Raw genomic sequence first — 18,187 nt, 5'->3', positions numbered from 1 at the left:
GCAGCCTGGGCTGGCAGCTGAACATGGCTGTAGCATGAAACAAGGATGATGGATGGTTGCTGTGCCGCATGCTGGCCAATGGGAGTACGCTATTGGTTCTGAGCAGCAAATCACATCGTGCTTCAAAAATAAGGGAGAGCAAACATAGTACCAGAGAAACATGCACGTGTGGTGCAGATTTATTGTGTTGTTTGGGGTCCTTCACTGAGACTTAAAAAGTGCATTTACATTCGGGGATCCTTTGGAGCACTTTGTGTGCGTGCTTGGGACCCAGTCATTATGGGAAACACCTCATACTGATTTGAGCGCAATCAGCGCACGCATATAAAGAGACCGAGGCTTTGTGAAGTATCATTACTGTCACGTTTATGTGTAGCCATGTTTATGACAATGCTTTCAGTTTCATTTTTGTAAATATCATGCCTGCTAATACACTCTTCCTGCACTTAAAAGTAAAAGACCCGTTTACTGTTGCATACCTGACGGAATAATTCACAAAGTCTCTGTGAAAACAGCGTGCTGATTGTGCTCAAATCAGCATCAGGTGTTTCCTGTAATGGCTGGGTTCCAAGCACACGTACAACACACTCCGAAGGATTCCCAAATGGGAATTTTAAAGCCCGTTGCTGCAGAAAATTACCAGTCGACGTCTAGTATTGGCCGTTGAAAAGATGGGTCGATGGGTCTCTAAATAACACCTATGCCAGTGATTTTGCATTTGTTTGTCTGTATTTCAAAAGCATCAAACTGGATGGCCCATGAAAAATTGTAAAGATATTGGTCTAATCTACTTCTAATTTTCTTCCAAATGTTATACTGGGTGAATGCATTGTTGTAACACAGCCTATGAAATGTGGGCCTGAATTTAATAATTCATAACTCAGCTACCCAAAGTCTTAGCCCTGCCAAACTGTACAGGCACATCCCTCGCTCCGAGACCTTTCGAATGAGCCCAGGCTCAGCCCGAACCGACATCAGCAGCAAGCATGGATCGTGGAAAGCTTTAGCATGAGCCCTGGCTCCAGCCGTTCGCGTGCTCGTGGATTTAAAAATTCACATAAATCGGCCACCAAAGGTCCAAGCCCCATCAACATTTACAGGCCCCTCTCATTCCCCGAGCCTTTTCAAATCTCCCCAGGCATGGCCTGGTACAACCCTTCCTCAGCCCATTATTCGCCCCCAAATCCCCTGTGCAAGCGCTACTTGCCGAAAACTTTAATATGAGTCCTGGCTCAAGCCAGCATTTAAAAATTCACAACTTGGCCACACAAACTCCACCCTGCCAAACTTTACAGGCATATACCTCTCCCTGAGACCTTTGGAATGAGCCCAGGTATGGCCCGATCTGACGTCAGGAGTGAGTGCAGCTCGCAAAAAGCTTTAGCATGAGCCCTGGCTCCAGCCGCTCGCGTGCGAAGGGATTTAAAAATTTATAACTCAGCCAGCAAAGGTCCCAGCCCCACCAAAATTTACAGACTAATAGTTTATATGTTTTGTTTGTTAGAACAATTAATGAAATACTTTTCAAAGATGCCTATTACATAAACATTTTGACTTCTCTAACAAGTGCCCATCGACTTGTTTTAATGGTGTTATGAGTCAGTGTTCTTACCCTTCTTTGATCACTACAGGGAAACTTGGTTGAGTGACTATATAATCACAGAAAGGTGATAGGATTGAAAAATACTTGAGTTAAACTTAAGGTATAATTTGTCATACTTGCATGAAGATGCCTACTTTTTCACAATTTTGGAGATGGGTTTGTGGTAAGACATGTTCAAGTCATGTAATTTGATATGTATAAATCGTATGCTGTTTACACTGTACAAACGTTAGGTACGTTGTACATTCTTTGTTTTCAGTGTTAATGGATCTGAGCTTGCCGTATGGGAAGGAGAAGGTTCTCTTCTTGGCTCTCTCTCTGGCTGCAGCAGCGTACTTATGGACAGTGAGCTCAGTGATCCCCTATGTGACCAGAGCCTATTGGAGAACGTGTTCTATAAGGCTTCGGTAAGTTCTGTGTGGGCAGTGATAGCTCAGTGGTTAAGACACTGGGGCTAGTGACCAAAAGGGTACAAGTTCAAATCCCAGCACCATCAAGCTGCTTTAAACGAGGCCCTTAACCTTTAACTACTCAGTTATATCTTATCTGAATTGTTAGTTGCTTAGGATAAACGCATCAGCCAAATACAACCCTACAACCCCAATTCCAAAAAAAGTTGGGATGGTGTGTAAAACAAACAAAAACTAATACTGTGTGTGTCCGTCTCAGAAACTGGTCTCTTATTTGGGACATTATGGTCAAAAAATAAATTTTCTAATTTGACTATTTTTTTTTTGCATTTACCTAACACTCAATGTTAATTTTGTCATGTTTAATAAGAATAAAGATAGCATCTTGCTTTATCTGGCCTCCTCTGTGAAAATTTTTTTTGGTTACAATTCAAATGCTTTTGTAAAATTGATTTACATATAAAATAACTGCATCATGAAGAATTAAAGCCCCTCCTTCACAGATGAGTGAAAATATTGAATACATTTCCTCTTTTTTTATTGCTTGCGTTAAAAATGCCAAGTTATGATGACTGAATTGATTATTCACTTAAATATGAATAATATGATACATTTTGGGTATTTGATACAGCGAAATAGGACACAAGGGAAAAATCAAGAACACACCGGAAAGATGAGAATAACGACAGTGGTAAAAGAACAGCAACTGTACCGGCTGAAGGTTGCGCAGGTCTCTGCTGCAGCGCGCGAGCAACGGGACATCACTACGGATGGAGTGCGAGGCGAGGGCGGGGCAAAATGACTGGCCGTGGATTCTATCAAAAGTTTGATCTAAATTGAGCATGCTTGCAAAATATTGGCCAAAAATACACAAACACTACAAAATATGAAAGTAAGATGAAAAAGAAACATTCTATTGCCTTATACTGCAAGACTAAAACAAAATAAAACTGTCAAAACTCACCTTTTCAGTGATAACGTCCGAACAGATCACCCGCGTAACAGAAAGACCACAAATGGAAGCATGATCAACTTCTAACTCTTGGAGTTGAAAATTCCATTCTACACATGCAAATTGTTAATGTGTGTCCCTCCCCGCACACAAATAACACGTAACGGTAAAAAATAGACCACAACTTTATTTTATAGCTCAGAAATTCATACAAGACCAGCTACCATTGTAACATATTCTGTAAGAAACATATTCTATACCTAACTTTCAGCTTTCGTTTTAAAAAACAAAATCACAGATTTATAACTCAATTTTTATATGGTGTAGTGATTTTAAGTTACTACTTTTGGTGAGGTAGTGACCTTGACCCTGAGGCTTTCCGTTTAGATCAAAACACACGATCGTATTGGTTTTGGGTATGCGGAAAATGGAGTTACAGCGATGATCAAATATTTTGCATCATGATTTATTACGGTTATGATTATTCTGTGAGCGCACCAATCCTTGGGGGGGGGGGGTGTATACAGTATGTATGTTAACCCATTCTTGTCTAATGTAGGATTCTAGTTGCTCAACTGTCTTAGGTCTTTTTTGTCGTATCTTCCATTTTATGATGCGACAAATGTTTTCTATGGGTGAAAGATCTGGACTGCAGGCTGGCCAGTTCAGTATCCGGACCCTTCTTCTACGCAGCCGTGATGCTGTAATTGATGCAGTATGTGGTTTGGCATTGTCATGTTGGAAAATGCAAGGTCTTCCCTTAAAGAGATGTCGTCTGGATGGGAGCATATGTTGCTCTAGAACCTGAATATACTTTTCAGCATTGATGGTGTCTTTCCAGATGTGTAAGCTGCCCATGCCACACGCACTAATGCAACCCCATACCATCAGAGATGCAGGCTTCTGAACTGAGCGCTGATAACAACTTGGGTCGTTCTTCTCCTCTTTAGTCCGAATGACATGGCGTCCCTGATTTCCATAAAGAACTTCAAATTTTGATTCGTCTGACCACAGAACAGTTTTCCACTTTGCCACAGTCCATTTTAAATGAGCCTTGGCCCAGAGATGTCGTCTGCGCTTCTGGATCATGTTTAGATACGGCTTCTTCTTTGAACTATAGAGTTTTAGCTGGCAACGGTGGATGGGACGGTGAATTGTGTTCACAGATAATGTTCTCTGGAAATATTCCTGAGCCCATTTTGTGATTTCCAATACAGAAGCATGCCTGTATGTGATGCAGTGCCGTCTAAGGGCCCGAAGATCACAGGCACCCAGTATGGTTTTCCGGCCTTGACCCTTACGCACAGAGATTCTTCCAGATTCTCTGAATCTTTTGATGATATTATGCACTGTAGATGATATGTTCAAACTCTTTGCAATTTTACACTGTCAAACTCCTTTCTGATATTACTCCACTATTTGTCGGCGCAGAATTAGGGGGATTGGTGATCCTCTTCCCATCTTTACTTCTGAGAGCCACTGCCACTCCACGATGCTCTTTTTATACCCAGTCATGTTAATGACCTATTGCCAATTGACCTAATGAGTTGCAATTTGGTCCTCCAGCTGTTCCTTTTTTGTACCTTTAACTTTTCCAGCCTCTTATTGTCCCTGTCCCAACTTTTTTGAGATATGTTGCTGTCATGAAATTTCAAATGAGCCAATATTTGGCATGAAATTTCAAAATGTCTCACTTTCGAAATATCAAAATATGTTGTCTATGTTCTATTGTGAATATCAGTTTTTGAGATTTGTAAATTATGGCATTCCATTTTTATTTACAATTTGTACTTTTGTCCCAAGTTTTTTGGAATCGGGGTTGTATATTTAAAAAAAAAATTCTTAGTTCCAACATTAGATATGTTGTGTTTGTACTATTTTCAGTGAAATAGAGTTTCCATGACTTGCAAATTGTAGCATTGTTTTTACTTACGTTTTACACAGCGTCCTAACTTTTTTGGAAACGGGTTGTAAATGGAAAGGAGATAAATATAAGTATTTTGTTTTGTTGCAGTTTTATAGATATGCTTGTGCAGTTATACACTATCTGCATATTACAAGCTCTGTTTTTATTCAGGACTACTTTGTTTTATGTGGGTTTTCTGATTTCAGATGACTGATGGCTGTTTGGGTGCAGGAGATGATGAGCCTGAGCAGCAAAAGAGCTTGGACAAAAATGCTAGGTAAACATTTAGATTAGCATTCATTAACAGCATCAGTTAGACAATTGACAAATTCTGTGTGGTTAACAAAGACTTTTTTTGTTAACTTTACATAGTGACAGTCAGAGGAATTCTGCTCCAGTCATTATTAATTGCAGCTTGTTCCTTTTTCCTGTTCATCTTTAAAGGCTAGATTTGGATGTCATGCAACATGCAGGACACAATTCATTCCATGGGCTAAGTGTGGATAGGATTTCACTTCTTAGAAGCATCAGTTTTGCTAGAGTTATAGTCATACAGTTATCAGTCCCCACAAACAATATCTCTAGTATACCAAGAAAGCACTCAGGGAAAGGAAGACCACCTCTACCTCTCACGACTAAGAAATGGTATGGCCCAAATTTATTGATTTATTTTTTTAATATTGCATATCCTGTGTAGTGATAGAAATTATTACCTTTGTATACATTCACCGGTGGTTTATTTTATCTCTTTTCCAGCTCATATTTTGTTGAATACCTCTTTCCATTACCATCTGCTAATAATGATACTGGGAAAGAAGTTCCTGTAGAGGTCACACGAGTTGTCTCCAATAAAGTTGTGGGTGGCGGTGAGTGTGTTTTGTATTAATGAGGTATTACCACAGTGTAGTGTCAATAATAAAATGGTACAAATAATGTATTATTTTTATTGTTTTTTTTTTTTTTTTTTTTTTTTGGGGGGGGGGGGGGGGGGGGTTTAGTGGTGAAATTTCAGCATCGAAGTGTCTTTTCAGTGGGCTTCAGTGGTCCCACTCTTAAACACTGGTGGGACACAAACCTTAGCTTTACAGTCTACTTGAAGAGTCATCAAAAGAAAGTAAGTATGGATATCTGTAATCTTTCAGTATTTATAAAATAAATTGTATAAATTGGTGAAATATAAAGAGTCTCCTTTAAACCTTCTTTCTGCTTTAGCCTGTTCCATTAGGGACAGCTATATTCCCCTTGCGCACTTTGCTTCAGAGTGATCGGCTGTGTATCACCGCTTCACTTCCTGTCCAAAGACATGACGGAGCTTTCACCAGTCAGGACGTTGGACCTCTCAAGGTCAGAAAACCATTCAACTGTTATGACTTTTGGAGGACATTTGAAGGATCTGTTCCCAGAGTTGTAAATTTTTTTAAAAACATTTTCATTGGTATTTTCATTTGTTTACACAGTTTACACAATCTGCTCAGCTTTGCACAATTAATCAAGCATATTTTGAAGCTGCCTCTGTAGCTTCATAACAGTTTAGTTGTTTTTATATATATATATATATATATATATATATATATTAGTGCTGTCAAGCGATTAAAATATTTAATCGCGATTAATGTCGCGACTGTCATAGTTAACTCGCGATTAATCGCAATTTAATCGCACATTTTTGTCACATGAAAAACCATTGTAATCCTCTTATCAGCATAAAAAAGTGAATGGGCTTGCTCACCGTTCGAACTACGGGGGTACACGGGGGATCCGAGATCCCCTGAAACAGACATGAGATCCCTTGAAAACATGATTTGGGAAATGTTGGGGGGTCTCTAAAATATTGGCAAAATGATGTTTATTGACATAGCAATCGTGTGTAACGGGAAGCATTTGCATATCCGAAGTGAGCGCGCGATGGAGATCCGCGCTCTGAGACAAGCGCAAGCGCCCCCCCCCCCCAGGGAAAATAAGGGACCCCCCCGAAAATATCGGCATAGTTCGAACACTGGTTGTACCCATGTTTTTTTTTTTTATTGCAGAGCATAACACGTCTTGTCACAGCCACTGCAAAGTGGGGCTGGAGCCGCCGATGGGAAAAAGCCGAGCACCGTGGCTCTTCGGGGGAGGGCAGAGGACTCTGGCTGTGCGGGGCGTGGCATCATGTCACAGAGCGTTAATCTTGCGATAAAAAAATTATCGCCGTTAAAATTGAGTCAAGTTAACGCGTTAATAACGCGACATTTTTGACAGCACTAATATATATATATATATATATATATATATATATATATAAAATCAGGGTTCTCCACGGATTGAAAATATAGGGGGTGGGGGTCGATTGGATGACCTTGAAACAAATTTGCATAAATTTACATATGACATTTGCATAAAATACTCTCAAATAGTAATAATTTAGAATAGAGGAATCAATTGGACTGGTACAAAACACATCATACATCAAACATTACACACGTACACATCATATTCAGACACATTGTTTGAAATGGAACTGGAAAAAATAATTTTTTATTTAGCAAACTACAAAAAAAGAACAGAAAAGTACAGAAAAGTTTTTGTATTAACTATATTCACACTGCTCCACAAAAGCTGACATTGTTTGAAATGGAAATGTAATTGCAGGCACCACTGGAAAAAATAATTTTTTTTAGAGAGTAAAGTACATTGAAAAGATGTTGTTTTAACTATATAATATAGTTAAAACAACATCTTTTCAATGTAATTTACTCTCTAAAAAAAATTATTTTTCCAATCAGCATATAGTTAATACGGTTTTATAGACCTCTTGCAGTCGTGACCGAATCCCGGCTGGAATGTAAACAGCCGCCATCTTGTCAGTCAACAACACAGCTGAATATTGTTGCACTCGTATACAAAATGGATCAATTTCAACCAACGGACTACACGGCTCATTCTTCTAATGAACAGATAACTAGATATATGTCTAAAATAAATGACCTACAGATAGTGACCCTTATCGATTACCCCTACAGTTTTTGAATGAGAAGACTGAAAGTAAGTAGAGGACAGGCGCGCTACCCCATAGACTCCCATTATAAACGTGGCAGCGCTTGTACTGCAAAATCAGAAAAGTCACTCGTTTTTAACTCGCTCTAGCGTCCTCATTTTTTACACTACAGACAAAAAATTACATCAACTTGTTCAGGAGAGCCTTGTGGCACTCACTGTGAAAGAATTTTGTGAATATCTCCTGCCGATTTCGTGTAATTCCCCGTTGTTTGGAGGGTGCACTCTGAGCAAATACTGCCCTTTCTGTGTGCTTTTCTGTGTCTCTAAGCGCAGCGCGCGGGTGGGGGAGGGGCTGCTCGCTCTCTCTCACACACACACACACACACACACACACACACACACACAATTAGTTTCACACTCGGGTGTTGTCGCGTTGTCGGTACTCCAACAGAGAAAGGCTATCTGTCACAAAGAAAACAAAGAGACGTCTCTTCCTTTTGTAAAGGGGCGGCAGAAATTAAATGGGGGCGGGAATCACAGAAAGGGGGGCGGCCCGCACCTCTAAAACCCCTCGTGGAGAACCCTGAAAATATATATATATATATATATATATAAAAAAAAAAATCTCCTTCTCACCCCCGGCGGGGGGGTGGTATCCATGTCATCCTCAAGCTCGGGTCCTCTACCAGAGGCCTGGGAGTTTGAGGGTTCTGTGCAGTATCTTCGATGTTCCTAGGACTGCGCTCTTCTGGACTGAGGCTTCAGATGTTGTTCCTGGGATTTGCTGGAGCCACTCTCCCAGTTTGGGGGTTACTGCCCCAAGTGCCCCCACTACCACGGGGACCACGCAACCCTTGACCTTCCACATCCGTTCCAGCTGCTCTTTCAACCCTTGATACTTCTCAAGTTTCTCATGTTCCTTCTTCCTGATGTTGGCATCAGCTGGGATCGCCACATCTATCACCACCACCCTCTTCTGTTCTTTGTTCACCACCACTATGTCCGGTTGGTTAGCCAGGATCTGTTTGTCAGTCTGGAAGCTGAAGTCCCACAGAACCTTGGCCCTGTTGTTCTCAGCCACCTTCTGTGGTATGGCCCATTGGGACTTGGGTACTTCTATTCCATACTGGTTGCAGGTGTTCCTGTATACTATCCCAGCCACTTGGTTGTGCCTCTCCATGTACGCTGATCCAGTTAGCATCTTATACCCTGCTACTATGTGCTGGATTGTTTCAGGGGCTTCTTTGCACAGTCTGCATCTTGGGTCTGATCTACTCTGGTAGATCCTGGCCTCTATGGCTCTTGTGCTTATGGCCTGTTCTTGTGCTGCCATGATTAGTGCCTCTGTACTGTCTGTCAGTCCTGCATTATCCAGCCACTGGTAGGATTTCTTGATATCAGCCACTTCCTCTATCTGACGGTGGTACATGCCATGTAGGGGTTTGTCCCTCCAGGTTGTCTGTTCCTCCTCCTCCTCTGCACTCTCATCAGGGTTCTGCTGCCTGAGACATTCACTTAGCAGTTCATCCTTTGGGGCCATCTTTCTGATGTATTTTCGGATTTTCAATGTTTCATCCTGGACCGTGGTCTTGACGCTCACTAGCCCTCGGCCTCCCTCTTTCCGCTTACTGTATAGTCTCAGGGTGCTGGACTTGGGGTGGAACCCTCCATGCATGGTGAGGAGCTTTCTAGTCTTGATATCTGTGGCTTCTATCTCCTCCTTTGGCCAGTTTATGATACCAGCGGGGTATCTGATGACTGGTAGTGCGTACATGTTGATGGCTCGGACCTTGTTCTTACCATTCAGCTGACTTTTCAGGACCTGCCTTACTCTCTGGAGGTATTTGGCTGTGGTTGACTTCCTTGTGGCCTCTTCATAGTTTCCATTAGCCTGTGGGATGCCAAGGTACTTGTAGCTGTCTTGGATATCACCTATGTTGCCCTCTGGTAGGTCAATCCCCTCAGTCCGGATCATCTTGCCTGTCTTTGAGACCATCCGGCCACACTTGTCCAATCCGAATGACATCCCTATGTCATCGCTGTAGATCCGGGTGGTGTGGATCAGCGAGTCTATTTCTCGTTCGTTCCTGGCATACAGCTTGATGTCATCCATGTAGAGCAGGTGGCTGATTGTTGCCCCACTACGGAATCGGTAGCCGCTCTTCGTGATGATCTGACTGAGGGGGTTCAGGCCTATGCAGAACAGCAGTGGTGAGAGCGCATCTCCTTGGTATATGCCGCACTTGATGTTGACTTGGGCAATGGGTTTTGAGTTGGCCTCTAGGGTTGTCTTCCACATTTCCATTGAGTTCTGGATGAAGGTCCTTAGGTTCCTGTTGATCTTATACAGTTCCAGACATTCCAGTATCCATGTGTGTGGCATTGAGTCGTAGGCTTTCTTGTAGTCAATCCAGGCAGTGCACAGGTTGGTCTGTCTCTTCTTACAGTCTCGGGCGACTGTTCTATCGACCAGTAGCTGGTGTTTGGCTCCTCTGGTGTTACTGCCAATTCCTTTCTGTGCCTCGCTCATGTATTGAGCCACATGCTTACTCATTTTTGCCGCAATGATGCCTGACAGGGCCTTCCATGTTGTGCAGAGACAGGTAATTGGCCGGTAGTTGGATGGGATGGGTCCCTTCTGGGGGTCCTTCATGATTAGGACTGTCCTGCCTTGGGTTAGCCATTCTGGGTGGGTCCCATCCCTCAGCAGCTGGTTCATCTGTGCTGCTAGGCGTTCATGGAGTGCAGTTAGCTTCTTCAGCCAGTACGTATGGATCATATCGGGGCCTGGTGCTGTCCAGCTCTTCATCTTTGACACTCTTTCTTGGATGTCTGCCATTGAGATGGTTACTGGTTCTTGTTCTGGGAGGTTGCTGTGGTCAGCTCTTAGGTCCACTAACCATTGGGCATCAGTGTTGTGTGATGCCTTTCTTTCCCATATATCTTTCCAGTATTTTTCCACCTCAGCTCTTGGTGGGTCTGACCGGTTGTTGTTCCCCTGCCACTGAGAGTACACCTTGGCTGGTTCAGTGGAGAACAGTTTGTTTATTCTCCTGGCCTCTCCCTCCTTGGTGTATCTCTTCAACCGGGTGGCCAGAGCTGTTAGTCGCTGTTTGGCAGTTTCGAGTGCCTCTGGTATGGAGAGTGAGTTGTACTTCCTGGGTGCCCCTTTATTCACCATGTTCCCTTTCTGTAGTTCAGCTAGCTGGCTAACTTCTGTCCGTGCTGCCTTTATCTTGGCCTCTAATCGTCTCTTCCATGGTGGATACTGTTTATGTCCCGAGCCCACCTTGTGTCCAAGCATCTCCATGATTACTGTTGCTGTACTGTGTATCAGCTTGTTGGTCTCAGTGATGGTTCTTGTGGAGATTGTCTTCAGAGCAGCATTCACATCTACTAGTAGATCTTCTGAAGGTACTTGGCAACTCAGCTTCGGTATTCGTCGGGGGCTCCAGGTTTCCAGTTGGGTCACGATCTTCCTTCTCAGGTCAGCAGCTCTTGTGTTGAGGCTGTTAGCTGTTGGGGCTTGGTACCCAGTCTCTGGTTGTGGGGATGATGATGACATCTCCTCGCTGACCTGTCTTCCTGGCTCCCCCTTGCCGTAGCATCGTTGTTGTATTTTATTAATCTCTAGTTGTGATAGTAGATTTCGATTACGGATGTTGGAACACTGGGCTAATAGCTGCTTCTTTGTTAGCCTTGATTGTGGGTTTCGAAGTATCCAATGGTCCCACATTCGCTGCATGTATCCCCTCTCTCTGGGATTGCTTGTATAGTAGCATTCCAGCAAATCCGTATTTTCTGTCCTTGTCCATCGATGTCTTGTTCCAGTAGCCCATTTCCTCATCAGTTTGCCCTGGTTCCCTAACAACTGACGCAGACCTTGTTGACCCGGGCGACGTCTGAGCCGGTATGACTCTATCAGTTATGTCTTCACTCATTCCTGAGGTAGGCTGATATATCATGAGGGGTCTTGCCTAAGGACCCTTACTGGATGATGTTTTGCCCCGCGTCGTAGTCAGTGAGCATATATATACTTATTATATAAGTATATATATATACTTATTAAACTGTTTTCACTTTGTGGTCCTACTATGCAGAACTGCTGTCCTGAATGTATTATTTCATACTGTATACAGTGGTGCTTGAAAGTTTGTGAAGCCTTTAGAATTTTCTATATTTCTGCATAAATATAATCTAAAACATCAGATTTTCACACAAGTCCTAAAAGTAGATAAAGAGAACCCAGTTAAACAAATAAGACAAAAATATTATACTTGTTCATTTATTTATTGAGGAAAATGATCCAATATTACATATCTGTGAGTGGCAAAAGTATGTGAACCTTTGCTTTCAGTATCTGGTGGGACCCCCTTGTGCAGCAATAACTGCAACTAAACGTTTCCGCTAACTGCTGCTCAGTCCTGCACACCGGCTTGGAGGAATTTTAGCCCATTCCTCCATACAGAACAGCTTCAACTCTGGGATGTTGGTGGGTTTCCTCACATGAACTGCTCACTTCAGCTAATTCCACAACATTTTGATTGGATTAAGGTCAGGACTTTAACTTGGCCATTCCAAAACATTAACTTTATTCTTCTTTAACCATTCTTTGGTAGAACGACTTGTGTGCTTAGGGTCGTTGTCTTGCTGCATGGCCCACCTTCTCTTGAGATTCAGTTCATGGACAGATGTCCTGACATTTTCCTTTAGAATTCGCTGGTATAATTCAGAATTCATTGTTCCATTAATGATGGCAAGCTGTCCTGGCTCAGATGCAGCAAAACAGGCCCAAACCATGATACTACCACCACCATGTTTCACAGATGGGATAAGGTTCTTCTGCTGGAATGCAGTGTTTTCCTTTGTCCAAAAATAATGCTTCTCATTTAAACCAAAAATTTCTATTTTGGTCTCATCCGTCCACAAAATATTTTTCCAGTAGTCTTCTGGCTTGTCCACATGATCTTTAGCAAACTGCAGACGAGCAGCAATGTTCTTTTTGGAGAGCAGTGGCTTTCTCCTTGCAACCCTGCCATGCACACCATTGTTGTTCAGTGTTCTCCTGATGGTAGACTCATGAACATTAACATTAGCCAATGTGAGAGAGGCCTTCAGTTGCTTAGAAGTTACTATGGGTTCCTTTGTGACCTCGCCAACTATTACACGCCTTGTTCTTTGTTGGTCGACCACTCCTGACGAGGGTAACAATGGCCTTGAACTTCCTCCATTTGTACACAATCTGTCTGACTGTGGATTGGTGGAGTCCAAACTCTAGAGATGGTTTTGTAACCTTTTCCAGCCTGATGAGCATCAACCATGCTTTTTCTGAGGTCCTCAGAAATTTCCTTTGTTCATGCCATGATACACTTCTACAAACATGTGTTGTGAAGATCAGACTTTGAAAGATCCCCATTCTTTAAATAAAACAGGGTGCCCACTCACACCTGATTGTCATCCCATTGATTGAAAACATCTGACTCTAATTTCACCTTCAAATAAACTGCTAATTCTAGAGGTTCACATACTTTTGCTACTCACAGATATGTAATATTGGATCATTTTCCTCAATAAATAAATGACCAAGTATAATATTTTTTTTCTCATTTGTTTAACTTGGTTCTCTTTATCTACTTTTAGGACTTGTGTGAAAATCTGATGATGTTCTAAGTCATATTTATGCAGAAATATAGAACATTCTAAAGGGTTCACAAACTTTCAAGCACCACTGTACATGTGCATGCATGAATAATATAACAGTGAAGTCATTTTTATGCCCCGAAGGTCTTGTTTGAACTAGCTGCAAACAAGAAAGACTTCACTTCCAAAAACAGTTTAGGGAAGATTGCAGCAAGTGCAGGAACATCTCCACTGAAAGCAGACCTCTCTATTGGACAGCCAGATGATGGGGATGCTACTGATTTTCCACAAGTTAATAACAGTGCTCACACGAGAGACGCCTCACCCATGGTAGTTTACTCATCCCCAAACATCCTGATGCCTGAGGCCAGGTCTGTTTCACCACAGAGAGCCAAAAACTTTCCCCATAAACCTGCTCAACTCGCAGAGGAAGAAGATAGAGATATTTTGTTCCACACCCTGCTCATGGTGCCAGATGGAAAAGATTTCAGTTGCACACCTTTGCAGCCCAATGTCTACTTAAACTGTAAGCTCTTTGGATCTGAAGAGATGACTCATTCTGTGGTCAGCTGGGGTCAGATACACCCAACATTCAACTTGGTTCAAGTAAGTACACTGAGGTAGAGTCTTTATTTTGGACATAAATTTGGAAAATAATTTTCAAATGTAGATGGTGCACCAGTTTGCTAATGTGCATGTCTGCATGTATGTGTGTGTGTGTGTTCTGCAGGTGGCACCAGTTCCTCTCACTTCCAAGCTATTGGAGAGGATGAGGAATAATGTGATGGTCATAGAGGTTTGGCTCAGAGCAAGCTCTGTGCATAATGATAAACTCCTCGGACTGGTCAAACTACCTCTTCACCAATTTTATATGTCATTCAGGTTGGCCTCAAATTTATTAAGGCAGTTAACTCAAAAGGTTTCTCCAGAATATGCATTGTGTCTCTGTAGCATATGGGCAATTACTGCATCCCTTGAATGACTAGAAAACCTATTTACTGTAAACTACTTTATTGTGGAACTCTTAGGGTATTTGAATTCTGACAAATTCAGATATGCAACAATAACTTTTTTTTTCCTCCTATGAGGATGGATTTGCTTTGGCTTGGCAAATTAAAAATCATCCCATTTGTCAAACCCTTATTATTCAGCTACACTGAACATTATAAGAGCAATTCTGTTGATTGATGAGCAAGAAAACCGTCTTGTCATAGTGAAACTGTAATAATAAGCTGGTCTTCCATAAAGATATGACCTCAGGCCTTGATCTCATTTTCATTGGCCCATTCTTCTAAGATTCTCTTTGCTGAACTTTTGCCACTATGTGTCAATCCAGGTTTCACAAATTGATACATACCATTACATCCCAACACTCAAGCTCTTTAGCAGCAGTCATATCAGATGTGAGTAAAATCTGCTTTGTGAAAAAGCCAGTGAACACAGGACACAAAAAATGGGAGGCCTTTCTATTTGTATTTATCTAGATGTATCCAACAATCTGAGATGCGTAGGCTAACAGAAAATGAGTGCAGACCTGGGTTTACAGCTTTATTGAAAACTCGCATTACTGTTTTGTTCTGGCAAAAACAGTTTTCTGTTCCTCAACATAATTTCACTTAAGCAACAAACTAGCTGCTTAGCTGTTTAATGAACCAGTACTTTTCCTCTAGAAGGACATCACACCAGGACAACTCATAATTGTTTGATTTTGCTCCACCCTGTTCACCTTGAAATTCATAAGATGAAAACCTGGTATGGCCACTATAGAATAAGATGAAGTCATATCAAAGTTTTTCTTTCTGTAGTCCTGTTTTTAAAATATGAACTACTGTATGCGGATCACGATTGTAAATTCTGAAAAAATTGTTCCATTTCTAAAAAGACAAATTATACAAATTTGAAGCTTAATTTACAATTTATTGATTAAAGAATTCATGAATGTTCTATAAAAATGTTTTTTGTTTCACATAAACATTTATTGATTACCCTAAAAACTGCACTTAGGCATCCAATATAAATGCATAATAAGTGATGGGTGAGGTTTGAGTACAGGACATGTTGAACTTCTTGTGAAAGTAATCAACCATAATTCATAATTCCAGACCAAATGAAAAATTTTAGCAAAAGTCAATCCTTTTTTCAAAATCATTTTCTGGTTATTGAACTGACTTTTCTCTTTGACAACTATTAATTAAAAAAAAAAATCCCAGACACACAATCTGCTTGCTCTTGGTGACCAGGAAAGTGATTTGTCCACTCCTAATAGTATTGACTGCAAGTTGGTCCAGTGGTTAGCATGTCCGCCTCTCAACGGGGAGACGGTGAGTTCTACTTTCGGTCGGGTCATACCAAAGACCATCATAAAAATGGTAACTACTGCCATCTGGTGAGGCATGCACATACAGATGCGAGTAGGGAGTCAAGCTCTTGTGGTTGCCAGAGGACTTATCCCCCCACTGTAACCCTAGTTATGTAATAGGCCAGAGGCCGAGGGCTACTGAAACAGAGATCAGCGCTGCCAGATGTGCCTTGTGGCATGGGAAGGACTTTGATTGAATAGTATTTATGTTGGAAAAAAAAACTAATTTTCTTTAATGGCCTTCGTTTTTGGTCCTTACTTATCTCTTCCTGTTTACTGTTGGTACTTTATAGTACATACTTTATACATAGTAATACTTTTATAGTATTACGTTTTTCTTGAGTATTGTTTTTGAAATACAGTTTTTAAATACACAGTCTGTAGTGGTTAATAATGCATCCTGATGTTAGTTTTTTCTTTCCTAACAGGGACCCCAAAATTTGCCAGCTGCTCCTGCAGTCGCAGTATCCGGTGGTGGCAGTGGACAGCTACATGCCTGTAGTGGACCTTTTCAGTGGTGGAAAACGTGGGAGTCTGAGGGTTTTTTTGGCTATGGGCACATCCCAGCAGATAACCGCTCTACAGCGCATGAGAGATGAGGAACTGAGCTCTGTCTCTCAGCTGTCCAGACCAGTCCACTTGTTAGACCACAGAGACGTGGAACACACAAAGGTCTGTTTAAAATAGTAAAAGGAAGAAAACCCTTCTATGATTGTTTCCAAATATTTGACAGGTAGCCTAATTGAAACAAAATCACAGACCTCCTAGCATACATCAGGGACCAATGGGGTCCATAGACTTTACTTTGTGAACCATGATACTAATGCATTTTCCAGTTTTTCTTTATGCATGTGAATGCTCCTTCCTCTGCACAGGCTAAGAATGAGCATGTGTTTTTGGTGCGGATTCAGAGCGTAAAGGGATTAACTCCACTGCAGTCTACTATCTGGGGAGAAGCAGATTGTTATATCCAGTACTCATTTCCCACTCAGGAGGAGGCCTGGCAAGACATCGACCCACATATTGTGGAAAGCTGTAAGCATCTGTAGATTTTCAGTTGCAAAGAGTGCTTTAACCAAACGTTCTAATGTGGTCTAATTATCAGTGCCAGCTTGTAGCATTTTCTTAGCATCTTAGTAAGCAAGACCCACTGGCTTTATCATGTGAGCATTTCTTAATGAAAAAAAATGTATTAGCACTGTACCCAGAGATAAAAGGGGAAAGTTCATTTATTTTTACAGCTTTGTTTTTTGCAAAATAATTTTATTTCTTCTTACTCAGATGTACATCTGAAGTCGTATCGTACTGCTACAACATTGTGCATGCCCAATCCCGTTTTTAGCCACTGTGAGACACACGTGCTAGTGGCACCTCCTGGTGTTCCAGTGCAGAGACTGTTGCTCAGCTCTCTGGCAAGTCAGGGTTTCAGCAATGGAGGAGGAATCCAGTTTGAAGTGTGGTGCAGGTAAGGAGCTGAGCATTTTCCCTCTGTTCATAGAATGGCTGTGGGAAAAGAACACATTTAAAACAAGTTTTAAATGGAATAATTCCACATTGAAATGTTTTAAACCAATTTGTTATTGCTTTTGGTATTATTTCATTTGACTTCATTTCATGTATTTGAATCTCACATAACAGGGAGCAAGCCCTCTGCAAAAATAAAGCACACACGTGTGTGTGTCTCTCTCTCATTCTCTCTCTCTCTCTCATATGAATAAAGAGAGAATATTGTAGCAAATCCCTGATGTGGGTCGAATACTGAAGGTGTGGCAGGCGGGAAATGATGTTACACAGCCTTTATTTTTGTTTTCATGCCTTGCTTTTCAGTTTTACTAATCTCATGTGGCACATGTGTTCTGGTCAGGAGAGATTGTCTCTCATCGCTCCCTCCCTCCACTTCGACCTTCCATCCTCACTGCAAAACATATACAAACACATCAATCAACAACAGGTGTACTGACTTTGCCACTCACCTTCCCTGGCCCCGCCCTCCATTCACAAACTGGTGCTTGTCCACACCCCCGCTGCCACAAAAAAAAGAAATTACATACACACACTTGTGTATGTATGTGTATATATATATATATATATATATATATATATATATATATATATATATATACACACACACACACACCCATAGCATTATGAACACTGGCAAGTGAAGTGAATAACATGGATTATCTCATTACACTGCACTTGTCAAGGGGTGGGATATATTAGGCAGCAAGAGAATAGTCAGTTCTTGAAGTCAGTGTGTTGGAAGCAGGAAAAATGGGCAAGTGTAAGGATCTGAGCAACTTTGACAAGGGCCAAATTGTGATGATTAGATGACTCG

At 41.5% G+C, this 18,187-nt stretch overlaps 1 protein-coding gene across 5 annotated transcripts in view; it reads left to right on the top strand.

Moving 5' to 3' along the window:
- The window catches only part of c2cd3 (C2 domain containing 3 centriole elongation regulator), a 103,163-nt gene that overhangs the window by 37,772 nt on the left and 47,204 nt on the right, over positions 1–18,187 (top strand). For 4 of the 5 annotated variants that reach the window (XM_060943715.1, XM_060943714.1, XM_060943713.1 and 1 more), the window contains 11 exons: positions 1,863–2,010; positions 5,078–5,148; positions 5,316–5,516; positions 5,628–5,737; positions 5,870–5,985; positions 6,084–6,215; positions 13,635–14,096; positions 14,221–14,372; positions 16,278–16,521; positions 16,725–16,884; positions 17,131–17,314. In XM_060943715.1, the coding sequence (XP_060799698.1) occupies positions 1,863–2,010; positions 5,078–5,148; positions 5,316–5,516; positions 5,628–5,737; positions 5,870–5,985; positions 6,084–6,215; positions 13,635–14,096; positions 14,221–14,372; positions 16,278–16,521; positions 16,725–16,884; positions 17,131–17,314 (1,980 nt within the window). The remainder of the gene's footprint in view (positions 1–1,862; positions 2,011–5,077; positions 5,149–5,315; positions 5,517–5,627; positions 5,738–5,869; positions 5,986–6,083; positions 6,216–13,634; positions 14,097–14,220; positions 14,373–16,277; positions 16,522–16,724; positions 16,885–17,130; positions 17,315–18,187) is intronic. The other variant, XM_060943717.1, reaches the window with a different exon arrangement.

Source organism: Neoarius graeffei, chromosome 17 (genome assembly GCF_027579695.1).
Source record: "Neoarius graeffei isolate fNeoGra1 chromosome 17, fNeoGra1.pri, whole genome shotgun sequence".
Classification (NCBI taxonomy): domain Eukaryota; kingdom Metazoa; phylum Chordata; class Actinopteri; order Siluriformes; family Ariidae; genus Neoarius; species Neoarius graeffei.
This window is presented reverse-complemented; position numbering and strand designations above follow the sequence as displayed.